Source organism: Bufo gargarizans, chromosome 6, assembly GCF_014858855.1.
Source record: "Bufo gargarizans isolate SCDJY-AF-19 chromosome 6, ASM1485885v1, whole genome shotgun sequence".
Classification (NCBI taxonomy): Eukaryota; Metazoa; Chordata; class Amphibia; order Anura; family Bufonidae; genus Bufo; species Bufo gargarizans.
In genome coordinates this window covers 235,231,593-235,250,529 of record NC_058085.1, presented here as the reverse complement: position 1 = coordinate 235,250,529, position 18,937 = coordinate 235,231,593, and the positions used below count along the sequence as shown (strand labels likewise).

At 43.1% G+C, this 18,937-nt stretch overlaps 1 protein-coding gene across 1 annotated transcript; it reads right to left on the bottom strand.

The window, feature by feature from the left end:
* Positions 1-231: 231 nt before the first annotated feature.
* LOC122939805 (zinc finger protein OZF-like) lies at positions 232-18,933 on the bottom strand. The gene is made up of 7 exons (XM_044295967.1): positions 18,547-18,933; positions 9,026-9,167; positions 8,412-8,561; positions 8,201-8,324; positions 8,022-8,116; positions 6,193-6,295; positions 232-1,223 (listed from the first exon to the last, which is right to left on the bottom strand). Exons 2-7 carry the CDS (start codon positions 9,095-9,097, stop codon positions 328-330), a joined length of 1,440 nt encoding a protein of 479 aa, XP_044151902.1. The 5' UTR covers positions 9,098-9,167; positions 18,547-18,933; the 3' UTR covers positions 232-327.
* Between the last annotated feature and the right edge of the window lie 4 nt (positions 18,934-18,937).

The window sequence follows — 18,937 nt, the reverse complement described above, 5'->3', positions numbered from 1 at the left end:
GAGAAAATGTATAGCTAAGACAATATTTCCAGGGGACAGACCCACTGTATTATCAGTCAGAAAAGGGGAGAAAAAGTTGTGGATTTTAAATAGAGGAAAAAAAAAAAAAAAAAAAAAAAAAAAAAGCTTCTCTTTACATTCATGTACCGACCAGAAGTCCCCCACATATTGAATTTAAAATACGGTACTGTCATTTTCTAACCTCATTTCCATACAGATATAAGTTGATAATAATATGACCCATAGAGTAAAATTACTTTATATTGCTTTTCTTCTTACCGTACAAAAAATAAAATATAATTAGATTTTTTAACTGATTATCACTTTTTATGTAGCGCACGTTCCCTTCTCCCCTCTGTGCACTTTGTGATGCTGGACTAGATAAGCCTTACAAAGGAACTGCTTCCCACATGTTGTACAGGAATACGGTTTATCTCCTACGTGGATTTTCGCATGGCGTACCAGGTCCGATTTTTGGGTAAACTTCTTTTCACATTCTGTACAGGAAAATGGCTTCTCTCCTGTGTGGATTCTTTGGTGTATCACAAGATGCGAGTTACTAATAAAACACTTTCCGCATTCTGAACACCCAAATGGTTTCTCTCCAGTGTGGACCACTTGGTGTTTCACCAGATGGGACTTCTGTGTGAAGCGTTTATCGCACAAAGAACAACCAAAAGGTTTTTCTCCTGTGTGAACCCGTATATGAGCAACTAGCCTGGCATTATTGCTGAAGCATTTTCTGCACTCTGGACAGTTGAATCTTTTCTCCCCGGTGTGGATGATCTGGTGGATGGCAAGATGAGATTTTTGGGTGAAGCATTTCCCACACAGGGAGCACATGAATGGTTTATCGCCAGTGTGAGTTTTCTGGTGCTTGAACAGGTTAGAACTCTGATTAAAACACTTTCCACACTCTGAGCAGGCGAACGGTTTCTCCCCTGTGTGACTCCGCTGGTGCTTGACCAGATAGGAATTACAAGAAAAGCTCTTTCCACATTCTGAGCAGACGTATGGCTTCTCTCCTGTGTGAATTCGCCGATGGATGGTGAAATGTGAAAGGCGAGAAAAATATTTTCCACAGTCTGGGCAAATATATTGTTTAAGGTTCTGTGTATCTGGATCAGATTGGCCACTGGAGAATTCAGAATAGTCAACCTGGCCCACACCCTGGTATCTTTCTTGTAAGCTCTGGGCTGGACTGCTGTATATGGCTTCAATGTCTAGGGGGGGGGGAAAAAAAAAAAACAAATCACACTTGTCAGAATTTCATAAAAGGAGCTGAAACCAAGAGATCACAGCATTAATCTGAATTTCTGAGTATCTACTGTAAAGAGCCATTGGACCAGTGAGCTGAAGCTTTATGGAACTCTGACATTAGTAAGCCTTCAGGAAGCTGCAATTTTCCATTTTTGCGTTCTCATTTTTCACTCACACCCTGCCTTCCTGGAGATATAACAATGTTTCTATTCACATAGATGTATGAGGGCTAATTTTTTAGTGGGACAAGTTGTACTTTTTAATAGCACAATTTTATATTGCATGCAACGTAATGGGAAGCTGAAAAACTAGATTTTTGTACTTAACGTAAAATCTGTTTCTTATCCGTTTATTGGGGGGGGACACAGTCTTGACCTTGGGTATAGTTGTTGTCACTAGGAGGCGAAACTAACCCCCAAAAAAGTGTTAGCTCCTCCTCTCAGCTATCTCCCTCCTGCAGACACTGAACTAATAAGTTTGTACAAAAGCAAAAAAGAGCAGCCAGGAGAAGCCACCAGCAAATAATAAAAAGGAAGAAAACCGGAGATGGGTTATCCTGAAGAACCAGAAGGACCCATCTAGGCGAACCAGTAATGTACATATACGGTGGGAGCTGTATCCTCCAACGAACAGGAGAAAAACAGATTTTACGGTAGGTACAAAAATCTAGTATTCTCTCCTGTATCATTGGGAGACACAGTCTTGACCTTGGGACGTTCCAGAGCAGAAGTGTCAGAAGATGCAAAGGTGTGCACTCTGTAAAACTTGTAAAAGTGTGCCCAGACGACCAGGCAGCTGCCCTGCACCCCTGAAGGGCCGAAACCACGTGATGTACTGCTCAACCATTGCCCGAGAAAAATGAGCAGTAACCCAGAAGGGTGGAGCCCGGCCACTGATGCGGTACGCTTCCACAATAGCCAAACAAATCCATTTGGAAATGAAAATTTTGGAGACAGCCAGCCCTCATTTCGGTCCCTCCGGAATGACTAATAATGAATTTGTCTGTCGGAAAGAGGACTTCTGAAACCAGATGCCCGCTGATGAAGGGCGACCGACAGGCAAGAGCCGCTAGATCCGACACGCTAAGGATGGCAACTACTCGCCCTGCGAGAGAGGAGAAGTAGAAAAGGCTGATGTGGCTCAGAAGGGAACCAGCATCTAGAGTGACAATAAGGACAGTACGACTACCCTACCCGGGGAGGGGAGCCAGGCAAACAATACACATATGCAAACTGAATAAATGCATACCCAAAACCACACGGAGGCAATGCTGATGTGGTCACAGTAGTAGAAGGTAGAGGCAATACACTACCTGTAAATGCTCGAAGGCCGCACCCTAGAAAATCGGTAGGTTATAATATGCACCGAAAGCCGTACTAATAACCACGAGTAGTGAGAAAACCCACCAGCTGAAACCTGTCATGGTATGGGCAGATAACCGCACTATAGGGAATAAGAGTCCCTGTCAGCCAGCGCCTCAGGAACACCATTCATATAAGGCCTAGAGGATCTATTGCACCCGGTGATGGCAGAACATGAGCACAGTGCCACCTGTGATAAGGAAATGTAGGCACAACCACAGCTACAACTAGCAAGAAGGTTCCACTCCTAGAAGGGGGACGATGAACAGAAATACTCCCCCTGGGACGGAGTCACACAGTAGGGGCGAGTAGCCATAAAATCTATGGCCAGCGCAAGGCTGCCTCATAGGGGGGAGGCCATAGCCCAACTATGGTTTCCAGGACCAGAGGAGAGGCTCCCCCTGAGAATGAGGCCAAACAGCAGTAAACATCCAGAATATGGTGCTAGTGCCATCCTCCACTTGAGAAGCAAGGAAACTGACAAGCAGCGCATCTGCTCCACCTACTGACAGAGAATGTCTGTCGATTGTGTTGTCCCACCTAAGACAGACAGAAAATGCCAAAGAAAACCGACACAATGTACCAGATCCACGGGTAGTATAAGCACTACTGGTTGTGCAACTACTCCACCAATAGAAGGAGGGTCATGCTACCGGATATACAGTATGCAATTGTGGTGCAACTAATCCACCTATAGAAGGAGGAAAACCGAAAGGACAGAGGACAACCAGTATTAGTGCAATTACTCCGCATGCGGAGGGGGTAATTCAATAGGACGAATGGTATCCAGCGGAAGTGCAGTTACCTACCCAATGAAGGAGGGTAATGCAATAGCCTGTATAGGAACCAGTGGTAGAGCAACTACTCTATACAAAAAGGGTAATACCACAAAATGTACAGTATACGGAGTAAGTGCAAATACTCCTATTACGGAAGGAGAGGAAAGCTAGCAGAAGCATAGGATCCAGTGATAGGGCAACTACTCCGCCATGGAAGGAGGGTAGTGCTACAGGACTTCTGGTATGCCGTGGTGGTATAAGTAGTCCACCAATGGAAGGAGAACAATGCTACCTGATGTACAGGAGCCCACGGAAGGTGCCAATATTTTTGCCTAAGAAATGTGCAAACACTCCGTCCTTTAAAAAAGGAGGGTAATGCTACTGGCTGTACTGTGTCCAGAGTTAGTGGCACTACTCCTCCTATGGAAAGAGAATAATGGAACAAACTGTACGGTACCCCAAGGAAGTGCTATTACCCTGTCTATGGAAGAAGGGTAATGGCACAGGCTATACTTTACCCAATGGAAGAGCAAGTACTCCGCCTAAGAAGGAAGTGTAACGCTACCGACTGTAAGATGCAAATTACTCCACCTATGGAAGGAGGGTGATGCTATAAGCTGCACGGTATCCAGTGCAAAAGCAATTACTCCGCTTTATGGAAGGAGATAATGCTACAGGCAGTACCGCATCCAGTGTAAGTGCAATTACTCAACCTATGGAAGTAGAGTAATGCTATAAGCTGCCCAGTATCCAGTGCAAAAGCAATTACTCCGCCTTATGGAAGAAGGTAATACTAAAGGCAGTACAGCATCCAGTGTAAGTGCAACTACACTGCCTATGGGAGGAGGTAATGCTACAGGCTGCACTGTATCCTTGTAAGTGCAATTACTCCTCCTTACGGAAGAAGTTAATACTAAAGGCAGTACAGCATTCATTTTAAGTGCAATTACACCGCCTATGGGAGGAGGTAATGCTACAGGCAGTACAGCATCCAATGTAAGTGCAATTACTCCACCTATGGAAGAAGGGTGACGCTATAAGCTGCACGGTATCCAGTGCAAAAGCAATTACTCTGCCTTATGGCAGGAGGCAATACTAAAGGCAGTACAGCATCCAGTGTAAGTGCCTTCTGGAGACCGGTAACGTGCAGCGGGCTTGGGCGGGGACCCCCTGGTCTCCCGGGTGGGAACGCAGGCAGCTTGGAGACTGCCCTCAGCCCAGCTAAAGGAAAGAAAAAAAATAATAATAAATGAGAAAAATGTTAAAAGAATGAAAATAAAAATAAATAAATAAATAATAATAAAATCAGCAGACCTGCAAAGCAGGGAGGTCTGCCTCCTACTTGACACTAAGCTAAAACTGATTAGTTCAGTGTCTGCAGGAGAGGTATAGCTGAGAGGAGAAGCTAACACTTTTTTTGCTTAGTGTCGCCTCCTAGTGGCAATAGCTATACCCAAGGTCAAGACCGTTTCCCCCAATGATACGGATGGGGTGAAATCAGAAAACAAATGCAATTCCATCAATTACAGCGTTACCTATGTGGAGAAACTGACACGTTACCATCATTCCCCAGGTCAGTACGATTACGACGATGCCACATTTACATAGTTTTTCTTGTGTTTTAATATTTAAAAAAAAAAATAATATATATATATATATTTTCATCACCATATTCTGACACCCATTAACTTTTTTATAGTTATGTTTATGGAGCTATGTGAGGGCTAATTTTTCAATCACTTTTTGGGAGGTGAAGTCATGACTATAACATGCATCTTGTATCCTGTAATACATATCTATGCAATACAGAATTCAGTATACTCCAATGAAGTGCTGCCACCTACAAGCCCACATTGGAATATACTAGTAATCGGCTTGTAAGCCCCCAACATTACCCCCAGGCCTCTGCTGTGTAACACAGCAGAAATCCGGCATTTTTGGCACCCACAGCGCTTATGAGTGGGCACCATCTTTAAAGACTGGACTTACGCCATGGGTTAATCCCTCATCTGCTGATCCAGAATTCCTGCTCTCTAGACACTATTTAAATGCAGAATTGCCAAGTGTTCTACAAATTTCAAGTGAAAAAGAATGAAGTAAAAAAAAAAACAGTTATGGAAAAGACTCTGGGAGCTACAATATCAGCTCAGGTTGCGTCTGCTAAAGCAATATTATTCTGTTCTCAGTACAGAAGCATTGCTGTCAAATTGTCATTGTTCCTTAACCAATACATACCCGTGTGAGATTGTTCCAAGACCCCAAGTGTCAGCATGTGATTGTTACACAATGTGTGACAAAATCCACAGTTTAGGCTACTTTCACACTGTATCTGCACAGACGAATCCGCACTAATAATGCAAATTCTTGTATCTGTTAATAACGGATCTGTTTACATTATTCATTCAAAAAAAGTCAAAAACGGATCAATCTTGACTTACATTGAAAGTTAATGGGGGACGGATGCGTTTTCAATTGCACCATATTGTGTCAGTGGAAAACGGATCTGTCCCCATTGACTTACATTGTAAGTCAGGACGGATCCGTTTGGCTCTGCATAGTCAGACTGTCACCAAAACGCTGCAAGCTGAGTTTTAGTGACAATCTAAAAACACACAACGGAGACCAAACGCAGCCAAATTGATGCATTCTGAACGGATCCTTATCCATTCAGAATGCATTGGGGCTTAATTGATCTGTTTTGGGCCGCTTGTGAGAGCCCCGAGACGGATCTCACAAGTGGACCCAGAAACGCCAGTGTGAAAGTTGCCTTACCTGCACTGAATAATACTCACCAGAGCCAAGATAATCAGGAGTATCTTCCTCTTTAATCTTTATCTTCTCTTCTTGTTCAGTTTTTGGTACAACGTCAACAACTATAATATTCAAATCCTCCTCCTGATTATGGAAGAGGAAAAAGAAGATATCAATTTTACATTCATTCAGGTTTTTTTCCCCAGAAAAGACTGGTAAACTATGGAACCTAAACCCTATGGCAGTGGTGGCGGATGGCCAGAGGCGTCACTCAGAGCCCTCTCTGTGGGCATCCGCACCCTGGAAAAAGTCTATGGTGTACCAATGTCTTAGAATTTTTCTGCCAATCATCAGCACAGGCAGTGCATTGAATGTAGGCCGGCTATTATAGCTAAATAATAAAGTACATGGAAGATGGACAGTAGTATTCAGGTTAAATTGCTGTGTTGGCACTTTGCGATTAATAAGTGTGTTTTGGGTTGCAGTTTGGGCACTAGATCTCTAAAAGGTTTGCCATCACTGACCTATGGTAAAGCATCTATAACCTTTAAAGGGGTCCAAGTTTTTTTTCTGTTCTTTGTATGTTTATAACTAAGCAAATGTAAGGGGTTTTCAATTCCCTTCCTTCATCTCCATTGCCCCTGTTCTCCTAGTTAGAGTCACATGACCTGTGATGTCATCTTCTTTCCCTGCTCGGATGACATTCTGTACATGGAACAATAGTACTGTTCACCCGGTTGGCGGTCTGGCCCCCGCCTAAGGAGATTTCGGACTGAATCGGCAGCACCACCCAGTTACTTCTCCAGTTGGCCTTCATTGTGGTTGCGCCCAATATTGGTGCAACCTGAACAGGTGAGCACAATTAACCCACCTCTGTTTGGAGGACACAGTTTATTTGACATACTCACCCTATGAGAGCCTCTCTCTCCCTGTGGCCATTTTTTGCTGTGCATGGAACGTCACTGTGAAGGCTGTGCTAGTTGGAGCAACAAGCCATGCTACCTGCACTGCCCAATCTGATGGCTGAGCGTCTCCCCTCCCACTGGATTTTTTTTTTTAGCAAAGTTTAACCCCTTTTACCAACAGCAGCACAGACTCAGGGCTGGAGGCTCTGCCTCAGGTACTGAGCAGCTGCAGGGTTTCCTCTTCTCCAGGCACTGAGAAGACATATGCTATGCAAAGGATCTTCCCTTCCTCCTCACCCTGCAAACACAGAGCTGACATAGCTGTAGGAGTTCTCTCCTCTGTATCCTTCTGCTAGCTGTGAGGAAGTGTCTACAGAGCATTGCACAAGAAAAGGTGCCATTGTAGTGTATACTTCTAGTCCCACACATACAACATGAGTATCCCAACAGTCAGACTGCGGGCAGGGCAACACTTTTATTCACTTATTTTGCATATCAGGGGGAGGGGAAAGGCAGACTTTGTTGACAGAAATATTCATGAGTAAAACTTCAGATTGTTGTTACACGCCCCCACAGCTCTGCAACTGCATGTCAACAAAGGGCCAGAACAGAACTAGGGAAATTAGAAAATATAATTTTTTGGTTTGCTTATGTATATATTGCTAACATCAGATTTACAGTACTTAAATTTTTTTTTTTTTATATATATAACTTGGACAACCCCTACAATGTCACAATTTCTGCAGGATGTCTAGTTCATTGCAGGCCTCCAAGATAATTAAAGTGCACATCTAAATTATACACTTCATGTAGCCCCCACTTATGCATATTCTTATTATAGCAACACATGACATCTTAACTATTAAAATACTTTGATAAATCTCTTAGCCAAATGTCCAAGCTTTTCTATATGCAGGAAAAGTTTCTTGACCTTTACCACTCATGCAATGTCATTGTTGTATTACCGGGTAGCTCTGGGACACACTGTCTTCTTCCACAACATCCTGTAGATAAATAGGACTGGGACATCTGCCTGGTGTATTCCTGTTACTAGACCCATCTGGAAGAACACCCATAAAGAGATGGAACACATTGTTCACAATTGAGTTATCACTAGTCCTGGGCATATAGTGACATCTCATACCTTGTGATGTGAGGGGCTGAGGAGTCTCCATCATGACATTCTTGTACAGATCCTTGTGTCCTTCTAAATACTCCCACTCCTCCATGGAGAAATAAACCGTGACATCCTGACATCTTATAGGAACCTGACACATACAATGATATAGTCATTATCCAGACACATCATCCTTTGTGTTGCTTTATAATTTCCCAAGATTCCCAGCAGCGCTCACCTCTCCAGTCAGCAGTTCAATGATCTTGTTGGTGAGGTCCAGGATCTTCTGCTCATTGTTTCTCCCATGTTTTCGTGAAAGAGGAGGTTCCAAGATGAGGCCCTGAATTTTTTCTCTGAACTCTTTGGGTTTCTTAATAGGTCCATAATCCTATACACAGATTTGTAGCCTCAATAGTCATTGCTTGTTAATTCATTATAAATCTACACTTAAAGGGGTTGTGCCACAAAAAATATTCTACATTTCTTAAACCTGGATCTGCATGTAATTAAACATTTTGTACAGCCAATGAGTTATTCAGTAAAATGTATCTACATAGTATGCTGTTTGTCCTTTTTTCTTTGTCCTGCTCACCGAGCTATGCAGATGCTCAGTTTTATCCTTCAACAGCCTCCTGAGCTGAGGTAGGGAGAACATGAACACGCCCCTTGAGCTGTCAGTTTGATATAAATTTAGCAGAGCAATGAATGTGGAGATCTCTGGATCCATGTGCGGTACAGTGCTGGTTCTAGCTTTGTTAGAATGTGATTGTCATGTCTTATGTGATTTTCTATTTTTACAATATTCACGGGATAACCCCTTTAAGATGTAGCATAAAACCCAGAATATCTTACCTCTCCAGTCAGCAGGTAGATAATCTCCAAGGTAAGGTGCAATATCTTCTCAGTCATATGACTCTGGTCCATGCTCCTTATGAAGTAACGTCACTTATACATGAGCTCTATTATAGGCCCCTTACGACCCCTTTCCATACACCTAAGAAAATAAGAAACATCCTTTTATTAGGCTACTTTCACATCTGCGTTTTTGGTGGATCCGTCATATCCGTCCGTGAGGATAATGCAACCGGCTGCATTCGTTCTGAACGGATCCGGTTGTATTATTTCTAAAATGACCATGCCGAATCCATTTTATTTTGTGTCTGAGAAAACTGATCCGGCACCATGGACTTACATTGTGTTTCATGCCGTCTTGCTCCGTATCCCATGACACACTCAAAAGCGCAGCAAGCAGGGGCATCATGGGAACGAAAAGGAATGCATTCTGGTGCACTCTGTTCCGTTCAGCTCCCGCACAGCCCGTCTCTCTTATGCTGATAAAAGAAGGATGCCCTTAGCAACGCTCATTTGAGAGAGCGCTGCTAAGGGACTTTTCCGACCCAGTTTTCTACTAAAAAAAAACTGTTTTCGCTCAATAAAGTATATTACAAAAATGTTCCCTGTCACTGTCCCTACACATTAGCAAAAAATAAATAAATTAAATGGCAGTTACGGGGTTCTCCAGCTTTGGGAGCCTTTTCTACCTGACCTGCACAGAAAAGCCTACTTACCTGCTCCCCATCACTGGATTCTGCATTGATATATACTCCAGTCCCACTCATAAACTTCCTTTCTGACAGGGGTCACATATGCCACTGCAGTCAAGGACGTGACTACCGTAGTCCCCCATGCATCACGCAACGCATGGAGACACATCATTTGTGCAGCGGGGACTAGAACACGTCAATGACAGTGGGTGACAGAAGGAGCCAGAACCCAGCGGCATGGAGCAGGTAAGCATGCCAGGTCAGTTAAAGGAAGGGGGGGGTAGGGGGGGGTGAAAGCTGGAGAACCTCTTTAAAATATAACGATGAAACCCGGGACCCCTGCTGATCAGCTGTTTGAGAAGACATTGGCGCTCCTGTCAGCGCTGCGGCCTTCTCTCAGCTTACCAAGCACAGCACCATACACTGTAGCAGCTGTGCTTGGTATTGAGCTCAGCCCCATTCACTACTATGGGGATGAGCTGCCCCAGGTCACGTGACCAATGAACGCGTCGTCAGTGGCCCTAGAATAGGTCATCAGTTCTAAGGTCTATGGAAACCCCTTTAAAGTTAATGGAGATTTATTGTGTGCAGGATGAGATCCGCCTAATTTATTAAGAGAATGCCTCTTTGTGCAAACACATTTTTTTAGGCGGAAATATATCATTTAATCATATAAATTATATAAGCAGACAAGATGGTGGAGTTAATTGGTTTCTTTCACAGCAGCTACAAATAAGAGAACCTAAGCCTTAAAGACCAGGACTGAAGTCCTAGCAGCCATACTGTCAGAGACAGAACAAACCAGGTTACAGGGACTTCACTACCGACCCGGTTTCTAAAGGTTCTATCTTTAGCCGTGCGGCTGCTTGCTGGCACTTCATTTGTAAACTTCTAGCAGGAATAATACAGGAATGGTAACATCCTAGAGTCGTAAGAATAGATGCTCCAGAATTGTTATTACATGGGGGATGCAAGTAGTTACTAAAACAGACATGTCAGGAGAGGGGACAGGTTCTCATATTTCTAGCTGCTGTAAAAGAAATCAATTAGCTCCACCATCCTGTCTTACACTCCACCCTGCCTGCATATATCATTTATTTTAAAAGGGTTATCCAACCCCTGTAATGACCCCCCCCCCCCCTAATGCCCAGGCCCCTCAGATAGGTTATACTTACCCCGCACACCCACAGGTTGTGACAGGCACAATTCTCCCTAGCATTGTGGTGCCGGGAAGCAGGGAAGTATAACCTGAAGGGCCCGAGTATTGGGGTGGGCAGGGTCATTATAGGGGCTGAATAACCCCTTTAAGGGTCTATTCACACATCCATGTGCGTTTTGCAGATCCACAAAACACACAGCGGCAATGTGCGTTCCGCATTTTGCGGACCGCACATTGCTGGCACTAAGGCTGGGTTCACACTTGAGCGTTGCGCAAACGCGCGTTTTAACCGCGTTTTTGACGTGCATTTTTATGCGCGTTTTTGTAATAGTAAACGCGCGTTTGACGCGCGTTTGTGTGATTCACTACAGTGTCCTATGGCCACAAACGCCCCAAAAGTCGCTCATGTACTTTTTGGAGCGTCGGGCGTTTTACAGCGCGATCGTACGCGCTGTAAAACGCCCAAGTGTGAACCATTCCCATAGGGAATCATTGGTTTCTCCTTGTTGAGCGTTTTACAGCGCGTAGGAACGCGCTGTAAAACGCTCAGGTGTGAACCCAGCCTAAGAGAATATGCCTATTCTTGTCCGCTATTGCAGACAAGAATAGGACATGTTCTATTTTTTTTTCAGGATCGGAATTGCGGACCCGGAAGTGTAGGTCCGCATTTCCGGATCGGGGCCGCATGACATAGAAATGTATGGGTCCGCAATTCCGATCCGCAAAATGCGGAATGGAATTGCGGATGTGTGAATGGAGCCTAAATGATATATATATATATATATATATATATATATATATATATATATATATATATATATATATATAGCTAAAGCCTTTTAAAGAAGATTTCTGTTCTTCCACAAAGTGACTGTTACATGAAATAGGGTCAGCACTCATTTCATCAAAATAAAGACTTTTTCAACTAGTTGACTACAGTTTGGACTGAGGCTGATATCTGCCATGTATGAGCCTGCCCCTTTAAAGATAGATCACAAAAGTAACTGGCTCATCGGGGGGCTCCCAGGAGCATTACTGAGGAAAATGGCAGTGGCTTCTTGTGTGGTTCAAGACAGTCTTTATATCGTCTTCTCCTCCGTTAGTGGCAGGTTCTATCCCTTAACCGAGGAGGGAGAAGAATATATTTGCGATAAGTCACACAGTCTCACACTGGTTAGATCGAGCTGAAGTTGTGTTACTATGGAGTCCTAATGCACGTCTCCTAGCCAATCGCTTACAGCGCTCCGCTGGACCCACAATAGGCACGTCTGATATAAACCTGCAAATGGCCCAATTATATTAAAATTGCCATCGATCAAAAACAGGGGCTGCACATCTAATACTGCCCAAGGCAATTATGTGTAATGCTGCTATGCTAATTAGAGCTAGAGACGATAGAGTGACTTTTCAGTCTAAGGGCTTTTTCACACCTGCGTTCTTTTCTTCCGGCATAGAGTTCCGTCGTCGGGGCTCTAAGCTGGAAGAATCCTGATCAGTTTTATCCTAATGCATTCTGAATGGAGAGAAATCCGTTCAGGATGTCTTCAGTTCCGGACCGGAACGTTTTTTGGCCGGAGAAAATACCGCAGCATGATGCGCTTTTTGCTCCGGCCAAAAACCCTGAAGACTTGCCGCAAGGCCGGATCCGGAATGAATGCCCATTGAAAGGCATTGATCCGGATCCGGCCTTAAGCTAAACGTCGTTTCGGCGCATTCCCGGATCCGACGTTTAGCTTTTTCTGAATGGTTACCATGGCTGCCGGGACGCTAAAGTCCTGGCAGCCATGGTAAAGTGTAGTGGGGAGCGGTATACTTACCATCCGTGCGGCTCCCGGGGCGCTCCAGAGTGAAGTCAGGGCGCCCCACGCGCATGGATGATGTGATCGCATGGCACGTCATCCATGCGCATGGGGCGCTCTGACGTCATTCTGGAGTGCCCTTGGGAGCCGCACGGACTGTAAGTATACCGCTCCCCACTACTATGGCAACCAGGCCTGGCTGCCATAGTAACACTGAACGCATTTTGAAGACAGATCCGTCTTCAAATGCTTTCAGTTCACTTGCGTTTTTCCGGATCCGGCGTGTAATTCCGGCAAGTGGAGTACACGCTGGATCCGGACAACGCAAGTGTGAAAGAGGCCTAAGGGCTCATTCAGACGGCCGTAGTGTTTTGCAGTACGCAAAACACCGATACCAGCCGTGTATGTTCTGCATTTTGCAGACTGCACATGGCCGGCACTATGATAGAAATAACTATTGTTGTCCGCGATTGCAGACAAGAATTGGACTTTTAGAACAAAGTAGAAATTAACGTGCTTAATAAAAACTATACCTTTATTGTTAACTGGGTTATGGAGCAAAAATAGTTTGCTCAGGTGATATCCTAAGTAAGATGGATATTTTAACAGAAAACTCCTACTATAGATAGGATAACGTTTAAGTAGGGTCAATAGAATAAATGTTGACTAGGAAGCTGGGGGTAGTGGGTAAATCAGTGGGAAAAGTCTTTCCCTAGATAACCCTATGGATCTAATATCCTGTGCACAGGGATGTCTCCTGATGGTGGAGACACCCTGCCCCCGTACCTAAGTCTCTCTATTGCCCTAATAAAGCCTTACTCACAGACCTGGAGTGGAAATAAATAAACCCAGGGGGAAAAAAAGGGACACATACAGATGTAATTGTGTATAAACAAAAAACAACTCCAACATACAGCAGCTTATCAGGAGGTGATGTAGAATAATGGACGTAGGGAGTAACAAAAAATAGGAAGATATAAATAAAGATGATACTTAGCTCCTATATATATATATATATATATATATATATATATATATATATATATATATATATATATATAACCTGTTGCTCTATTCAAAGATGAAAACCTCTGTCCTATAGATGCTTGGATCAATCAGAGGGGGCCCCTTAGGCGAAGGCAACAGGTGTATAAGAAGCTGGAGGGCTCCAAGAATTGGACTTGTTCTATCTTTCTTGCGGTGCTGCGTAACGGAACTACAGATGCGGAGAGTACATGGTGTGCTGTCCGCATCTTTTTCGGCCCTGTTGAAATTGCTGAACGGATGTGGACACATTCATAGTCGTCTGAATGACCCCTTACTAATGATCAGTACAGTGGGAGGCCCCTCAGCAGGGTCCGTGATGGTCTCATATAAAGGGTAATCTCAGAGGAAATGATACATGTTCACAGTCTATTCACCGCTATATAATATTCAACTATTGACAACACTGATGATACCCTCAGGAGCACTAACATGCAGGGTGGCTGGCGATGGTTAATATTAAAGGATTGTCTCACTTCAGTAAGTGGCATTTATCATGTAGAGAAAGTTAATACAAAAAAGCACATAGGCTGGTGCTTTTTCCTATATTGCGCAAGCACGGCCACCACTGATGGATTTCAGGGTGGCCTGTAACCATGGAAACAAGCAGTGTATAATGTAATAGAAAAATGACTCCAGCCAGCAAAGGAAGCAATATGGATAATAACAATACATTAGTAAGAGCCTTGTATTAACTTTCTCTACATGATAAATGCCACTTACTGAAGTGAGACAGCCCTTTAATTTTCTATCACAGGCTATGCAGCAGCGACCCCTGACCAGGTATAACTCACTCATCTATCCCAGTAGCTACCTGACTTGTATGTGTTTTTAGGCTTTAATTCCAATCTTATCATATACTGAATAAAGGTTACATTTTATGTACATGTTATATGTCCCCTCTCCCTCATCATCTGCACGCTGTCTACTTTGTAGGGGCAGAACAAGGCGATTACAGCTTCCTCTTCCATTGATGTGAATGAGCTTGGTTCTGGGTCTGTAGTCATGTACTGTGCTTAGTTCTGTTGTACTTACTGTACAGACGTGGACAAAATTGTTGGTACCCTTTGGTCAATGAAAGAAAAAGTCACAATGGTCACAGAAATAACTTTAATCTGACAAAAGTAATAATAAATTAAAATTCTATAAATGTTAACCAATGAAAGTCAGACATTGTTTTTCAACCATGCTTCAACAGAATTATGTAAAAAAATAAACTCATGAAACAGGCATGGACAAAAATGATGGTACCCCTAACTTAATATTTTGTTGCGCAACCTTTTGAGGCAATCACTGCAATCAAACGCTTCCTGTAACTGTCAATGAGACATCTGCACCTCTCAGCAGGTATTTTGGCCCACTCCTCATGAGCAAACTGCTCCAGTTGTGTCCGGTTTGAAGGGTGCCTTTTCCAGACTGCATGTTTCAGCTCCTTCCAAAGATGCTCAATAGGATTGAGGTCAGGGCTCATAGAAGGCCACTTTAGAATAGTCCAATTTTTTCCTCTTAGCCATTCTTGGGTGTTTTTAGCGGTGTGTTTTGGGTCATTGTCCTGTTGCAAGACCCATGACCTGCGACTGAGACCAAGCTTTCTGACACTGGCTAGTACATTTCTCTCTAGAATTCCTTGATAGTCTTGAGATTTCATTGTACCCTGCACAGATTCAAGACACCCTGTGCCAGACGCAGCAAAGCAGCCCCAGAACATAACAGAGCCTCCTCCATGTTTCACAGTAGGGACAGTGTTCTTTTCTTGATATGCTTCATTTTTTCGTCTGTGAACATACAGCTGATGTGCCTTGGCAAAAACTTCGATTTTTGTCTCATCTGTCCACAGGACATTCTCCCAGAAGCTTTGTGGCTTGTCAACATGTAGTTTGGCATATTCCAGTCTTGCTTTTTTATGATTCGTTTTCAACAATGGTGTCCTCCTTGGTCGTCTCCCATGTAGTCCACTTTGGCTCAAACAACGACGGATGGTGCGATCTGACACTGATGTTCCTTGAGCATGAAGTTCACCTTGAATCTCTTTAGAAGTCTTTCTAGGCTCTTTTGTTACCATTCGGATTATCCGTCTCTTAGATTTGTCATCAATTTTCCTCCTGCGGCCACGTCCAGGGAGGTTGGCTACAGTCCCATGGATCTTAAACTTATGAATAATATGTGCAACTGTACTCACAGGAACATCTAGTTGCTTGGAGATGGTCTTATAGCCTTTACCTTTAACATGCTTGTCTATAATTTTCTTTCTGATCTCTTGAGACAGCTCTTTCCTTTGCTTCCTCTGGTCCATGTCGAGTGTGGTACACACCATATCACCAAACAACACAGTGATTACCTGGAGCCATATATATAGGCCCAATGGCTGATTACAAGGTTGTAGACACCTGTGATGCTAATTAGTGGACACACCTTGAATTAACATGTCCCTTTGGTCACATTATGTTCTGTGTTTTCTAGGGGTACCATCATTTTTGTCCATGCCTGTTTCATGAGTTTATTTTTTTACATAATTCTGTTGAAGCATGGTTGAAAAACAATGTCTGACTTTCATTGGTTAACATTTATAGAATTTTAATTTATTATTACTTTTGTCAGATTAAAGTTATTTCTGTGACCATTGTGACTTTTTCTTTCATTGACCAAAGGGTACCAACAATTTTGTCCACGTCTGTATGTAGTGATCTTGGTTCAGGTCCTGTATTTATGTACAAAGCTTTGTTCCAGTGTTGTACTTACTGTATGTCGTGATCTTGGTTCAGGTCCTGTACTGAGCTTTGTTCCGGTGTTGTATATACTGTATGTCGTGATCTTGGTTCATGTTCTGTATTTATGTACTGTACTTAGTTCTGTTGTACTTACTGTATGTCGTGATCTTGATTCTGGGTCTGTATTTTTGTACTATGCTTAGTTTCAGTGTTGTACTTACTGTATGTTGTGATCTTGGTTCTGTGTCTGTATTTATGTACTGTGCTTAGTTCCGGTGTTGTACTTACTGTATGTCGTAATCTTGGTTCAGGTCCTGTATTTATGTACTGTACTTAGTTCTGTTGTACTTACTGTATGTCGTGATCTTTGTTCTGGATCTGTAGTTATGTACAATGCTTAATTTCAGTGTTGTACTTACTGTATGTCGTGATCTTGGTTCAGGTCCTGTATTTATGTACTGTACTTAGTTCTGTTGTACTTACTGTATGTAGTGATCTTGGTTCTGGGTCTGTAGTTATGGACTATGCTTAGTTCCCTTGTACTTACTGTATGTCGTGATCTTGGTTCTGGGTCTATATTTATGTACTATGCTTAGTTCGGTGTTGTACTTACTGTATGTAGTGATCATGGTTCAGGTCCTGTATTTATGTACTGAGCTTAGTTCCAGTGTTGTACTTACTGTATGTAGTGATCATGGTTCAGGTCCTGTATTTATGTACTGAGCTTAGTTCCAGTGTTGTACTTACTGTATGTAGTGATCATGGTTCAGGTCCTGTATTTATGTACTGAGCTTAGTTCCAGTGTTGTACTTACTGTATGTCGTGATCTTGGTTCTGGGTCTGTATTTATGTACTATGCTTAGTTTCAGTTTTGTACTTACTATATGTCGTGATCTTGATTCTGGGTCTGTATTTATGTACTGTGCTTAGCTCTGTTGTACTTACTGTATGTCGTGTTCTGGGTCTGTATTTATGTACTGTGCTTCATTCTGGTGTTGTACTTTCCATATGCAGTGATCTTGGTTCAAGTCCTGTATTTATATATACGGAAGTGGGTTCTGGTGCTGTATTTAAGTTATAAACGCGATTCTGGGTCTGTATTTATGTACTGCACTTAGTTCCTTTGTACTTACTGTATGTTGTGATCTTGGTTCTGGGTCTATTTATGTACTGTGCTTAGCTCTGTTGTACTTACTGTGTGTTGTAAACTGGGCCTCTATTTATGCACTATACTTAGTTCCCTTGTACTTACTGTATGTTGTGATCGTGGTTCTGGGTCTGTAGTTATGAACTGTGCTTAGTTCAAGTTGTACTTCCTGTATGTAGCGATCTTGGTTCAGGTCCTGTATGTATGTACTGTGCTTAGCTCTGCTGTATGTACTGCACTTAGTTCCTTTGTACTTACTGTATGTAGTGATCTTGGTTCAGGTCCTGCATGTATGTACTGTGCTTAGCTCTGTTGTACTTACTGTATGTTGTGAACTGGGTCTGCATTTATGCACTATACTTAGTTCCCTTGTACTTACTGTATGTTTTGACTGTGGTTCTGGGTCTGTATTTATGTACTATGCTTCATTCTTACTGTATGTAGTGATCTTGGTTCAGGTTCTGCATTTATGTACTGAACTTGATGACTTGAAATGGGGACATAAAATAGTTGCAAGTCCCTTAGTAAATGTGCCCCAGTGAGCTTTGCCGTGCACACCGTACATCTCTTCCCCGTTCTCATGATGCACAGTCTAAGTGAATGGGCTGGTCACGCCTATGATTATGTATATATAGGGCTATAAGTAATGGATGAGTGTAATTTAGTAAGTGCTGTTGGGTAGGTATGTACATGGTATTATATCTATAATATGGTACATACTGCATTCTCTGAGGCAGTGTGCGAGTCTTACTAAATGCCCCCCGTGAGAGGTGGAGAAGTTGTGGGCCCCCAATAAATGGACTACTCTTAATCTGGTCCTGCAGGGGTGAACATCCTCTAAGCATCCTCCACAGAGAGGATCATGTTGTGTGTGTCACATTAATACATTTAGTAACTATTCCTACCCCAGAAACACTAAGGACAATGCAATATCAGCGGCATTATTAAACCAAGCCCAGTGCAGCTCCTCACCTTCCTTCTCAGCTCCAAGCCTTCAGCTCTCTCTCTGTAACCCCCTCAGTGTCGGCTTTCTGATGATGTCACTAACACGTGACGGAGGGAAAGACGAGAATAGTGGGAAATATAGTAGTGCTATGCCAGTCTCAATAAAGAACCGTCTTGTGAATATGAAAAATAGATTATTCATCAAAATGTCTGCAATTTATGGCGGCAGCCATTTTATCGGAGACCGATGCAGCACAGCGTTCTGTATGGAAAGATGTCTGCCACCACAGCGGTGGATAGAAATGTCACCTCACCTCCAATGCCGAAGCATTTCACCGGAGAACTATGGCAGTGAAATGATCGCAGAACATAAAAGGAAATGTTGTTCAAACCACTACGTGACAACTACACTCACTTC

Coding starts and splice junctions, on each gene's coding strand:
- LOC122939805 (XM_044295967.1), bottom strand. CDS start 9,097: ATGGACCAGAGTCATATGACTGAGAAGATATTGCACCTTACCTTGGAG. Junction 6,296..8,021: donor GTGTGTCCCAGAGCTACCCG/GTAATACAACAA, acceptor TTCCATAATCAG/GAGGAGGATTTGAATATTAT. Junction 1,224..6,192: donor TCCTGATTATCTTGGCTCTG/GTGAGTATTATT, acceptor CCCCCCCCCTAG/ACATTGAAGCCATATACAGC.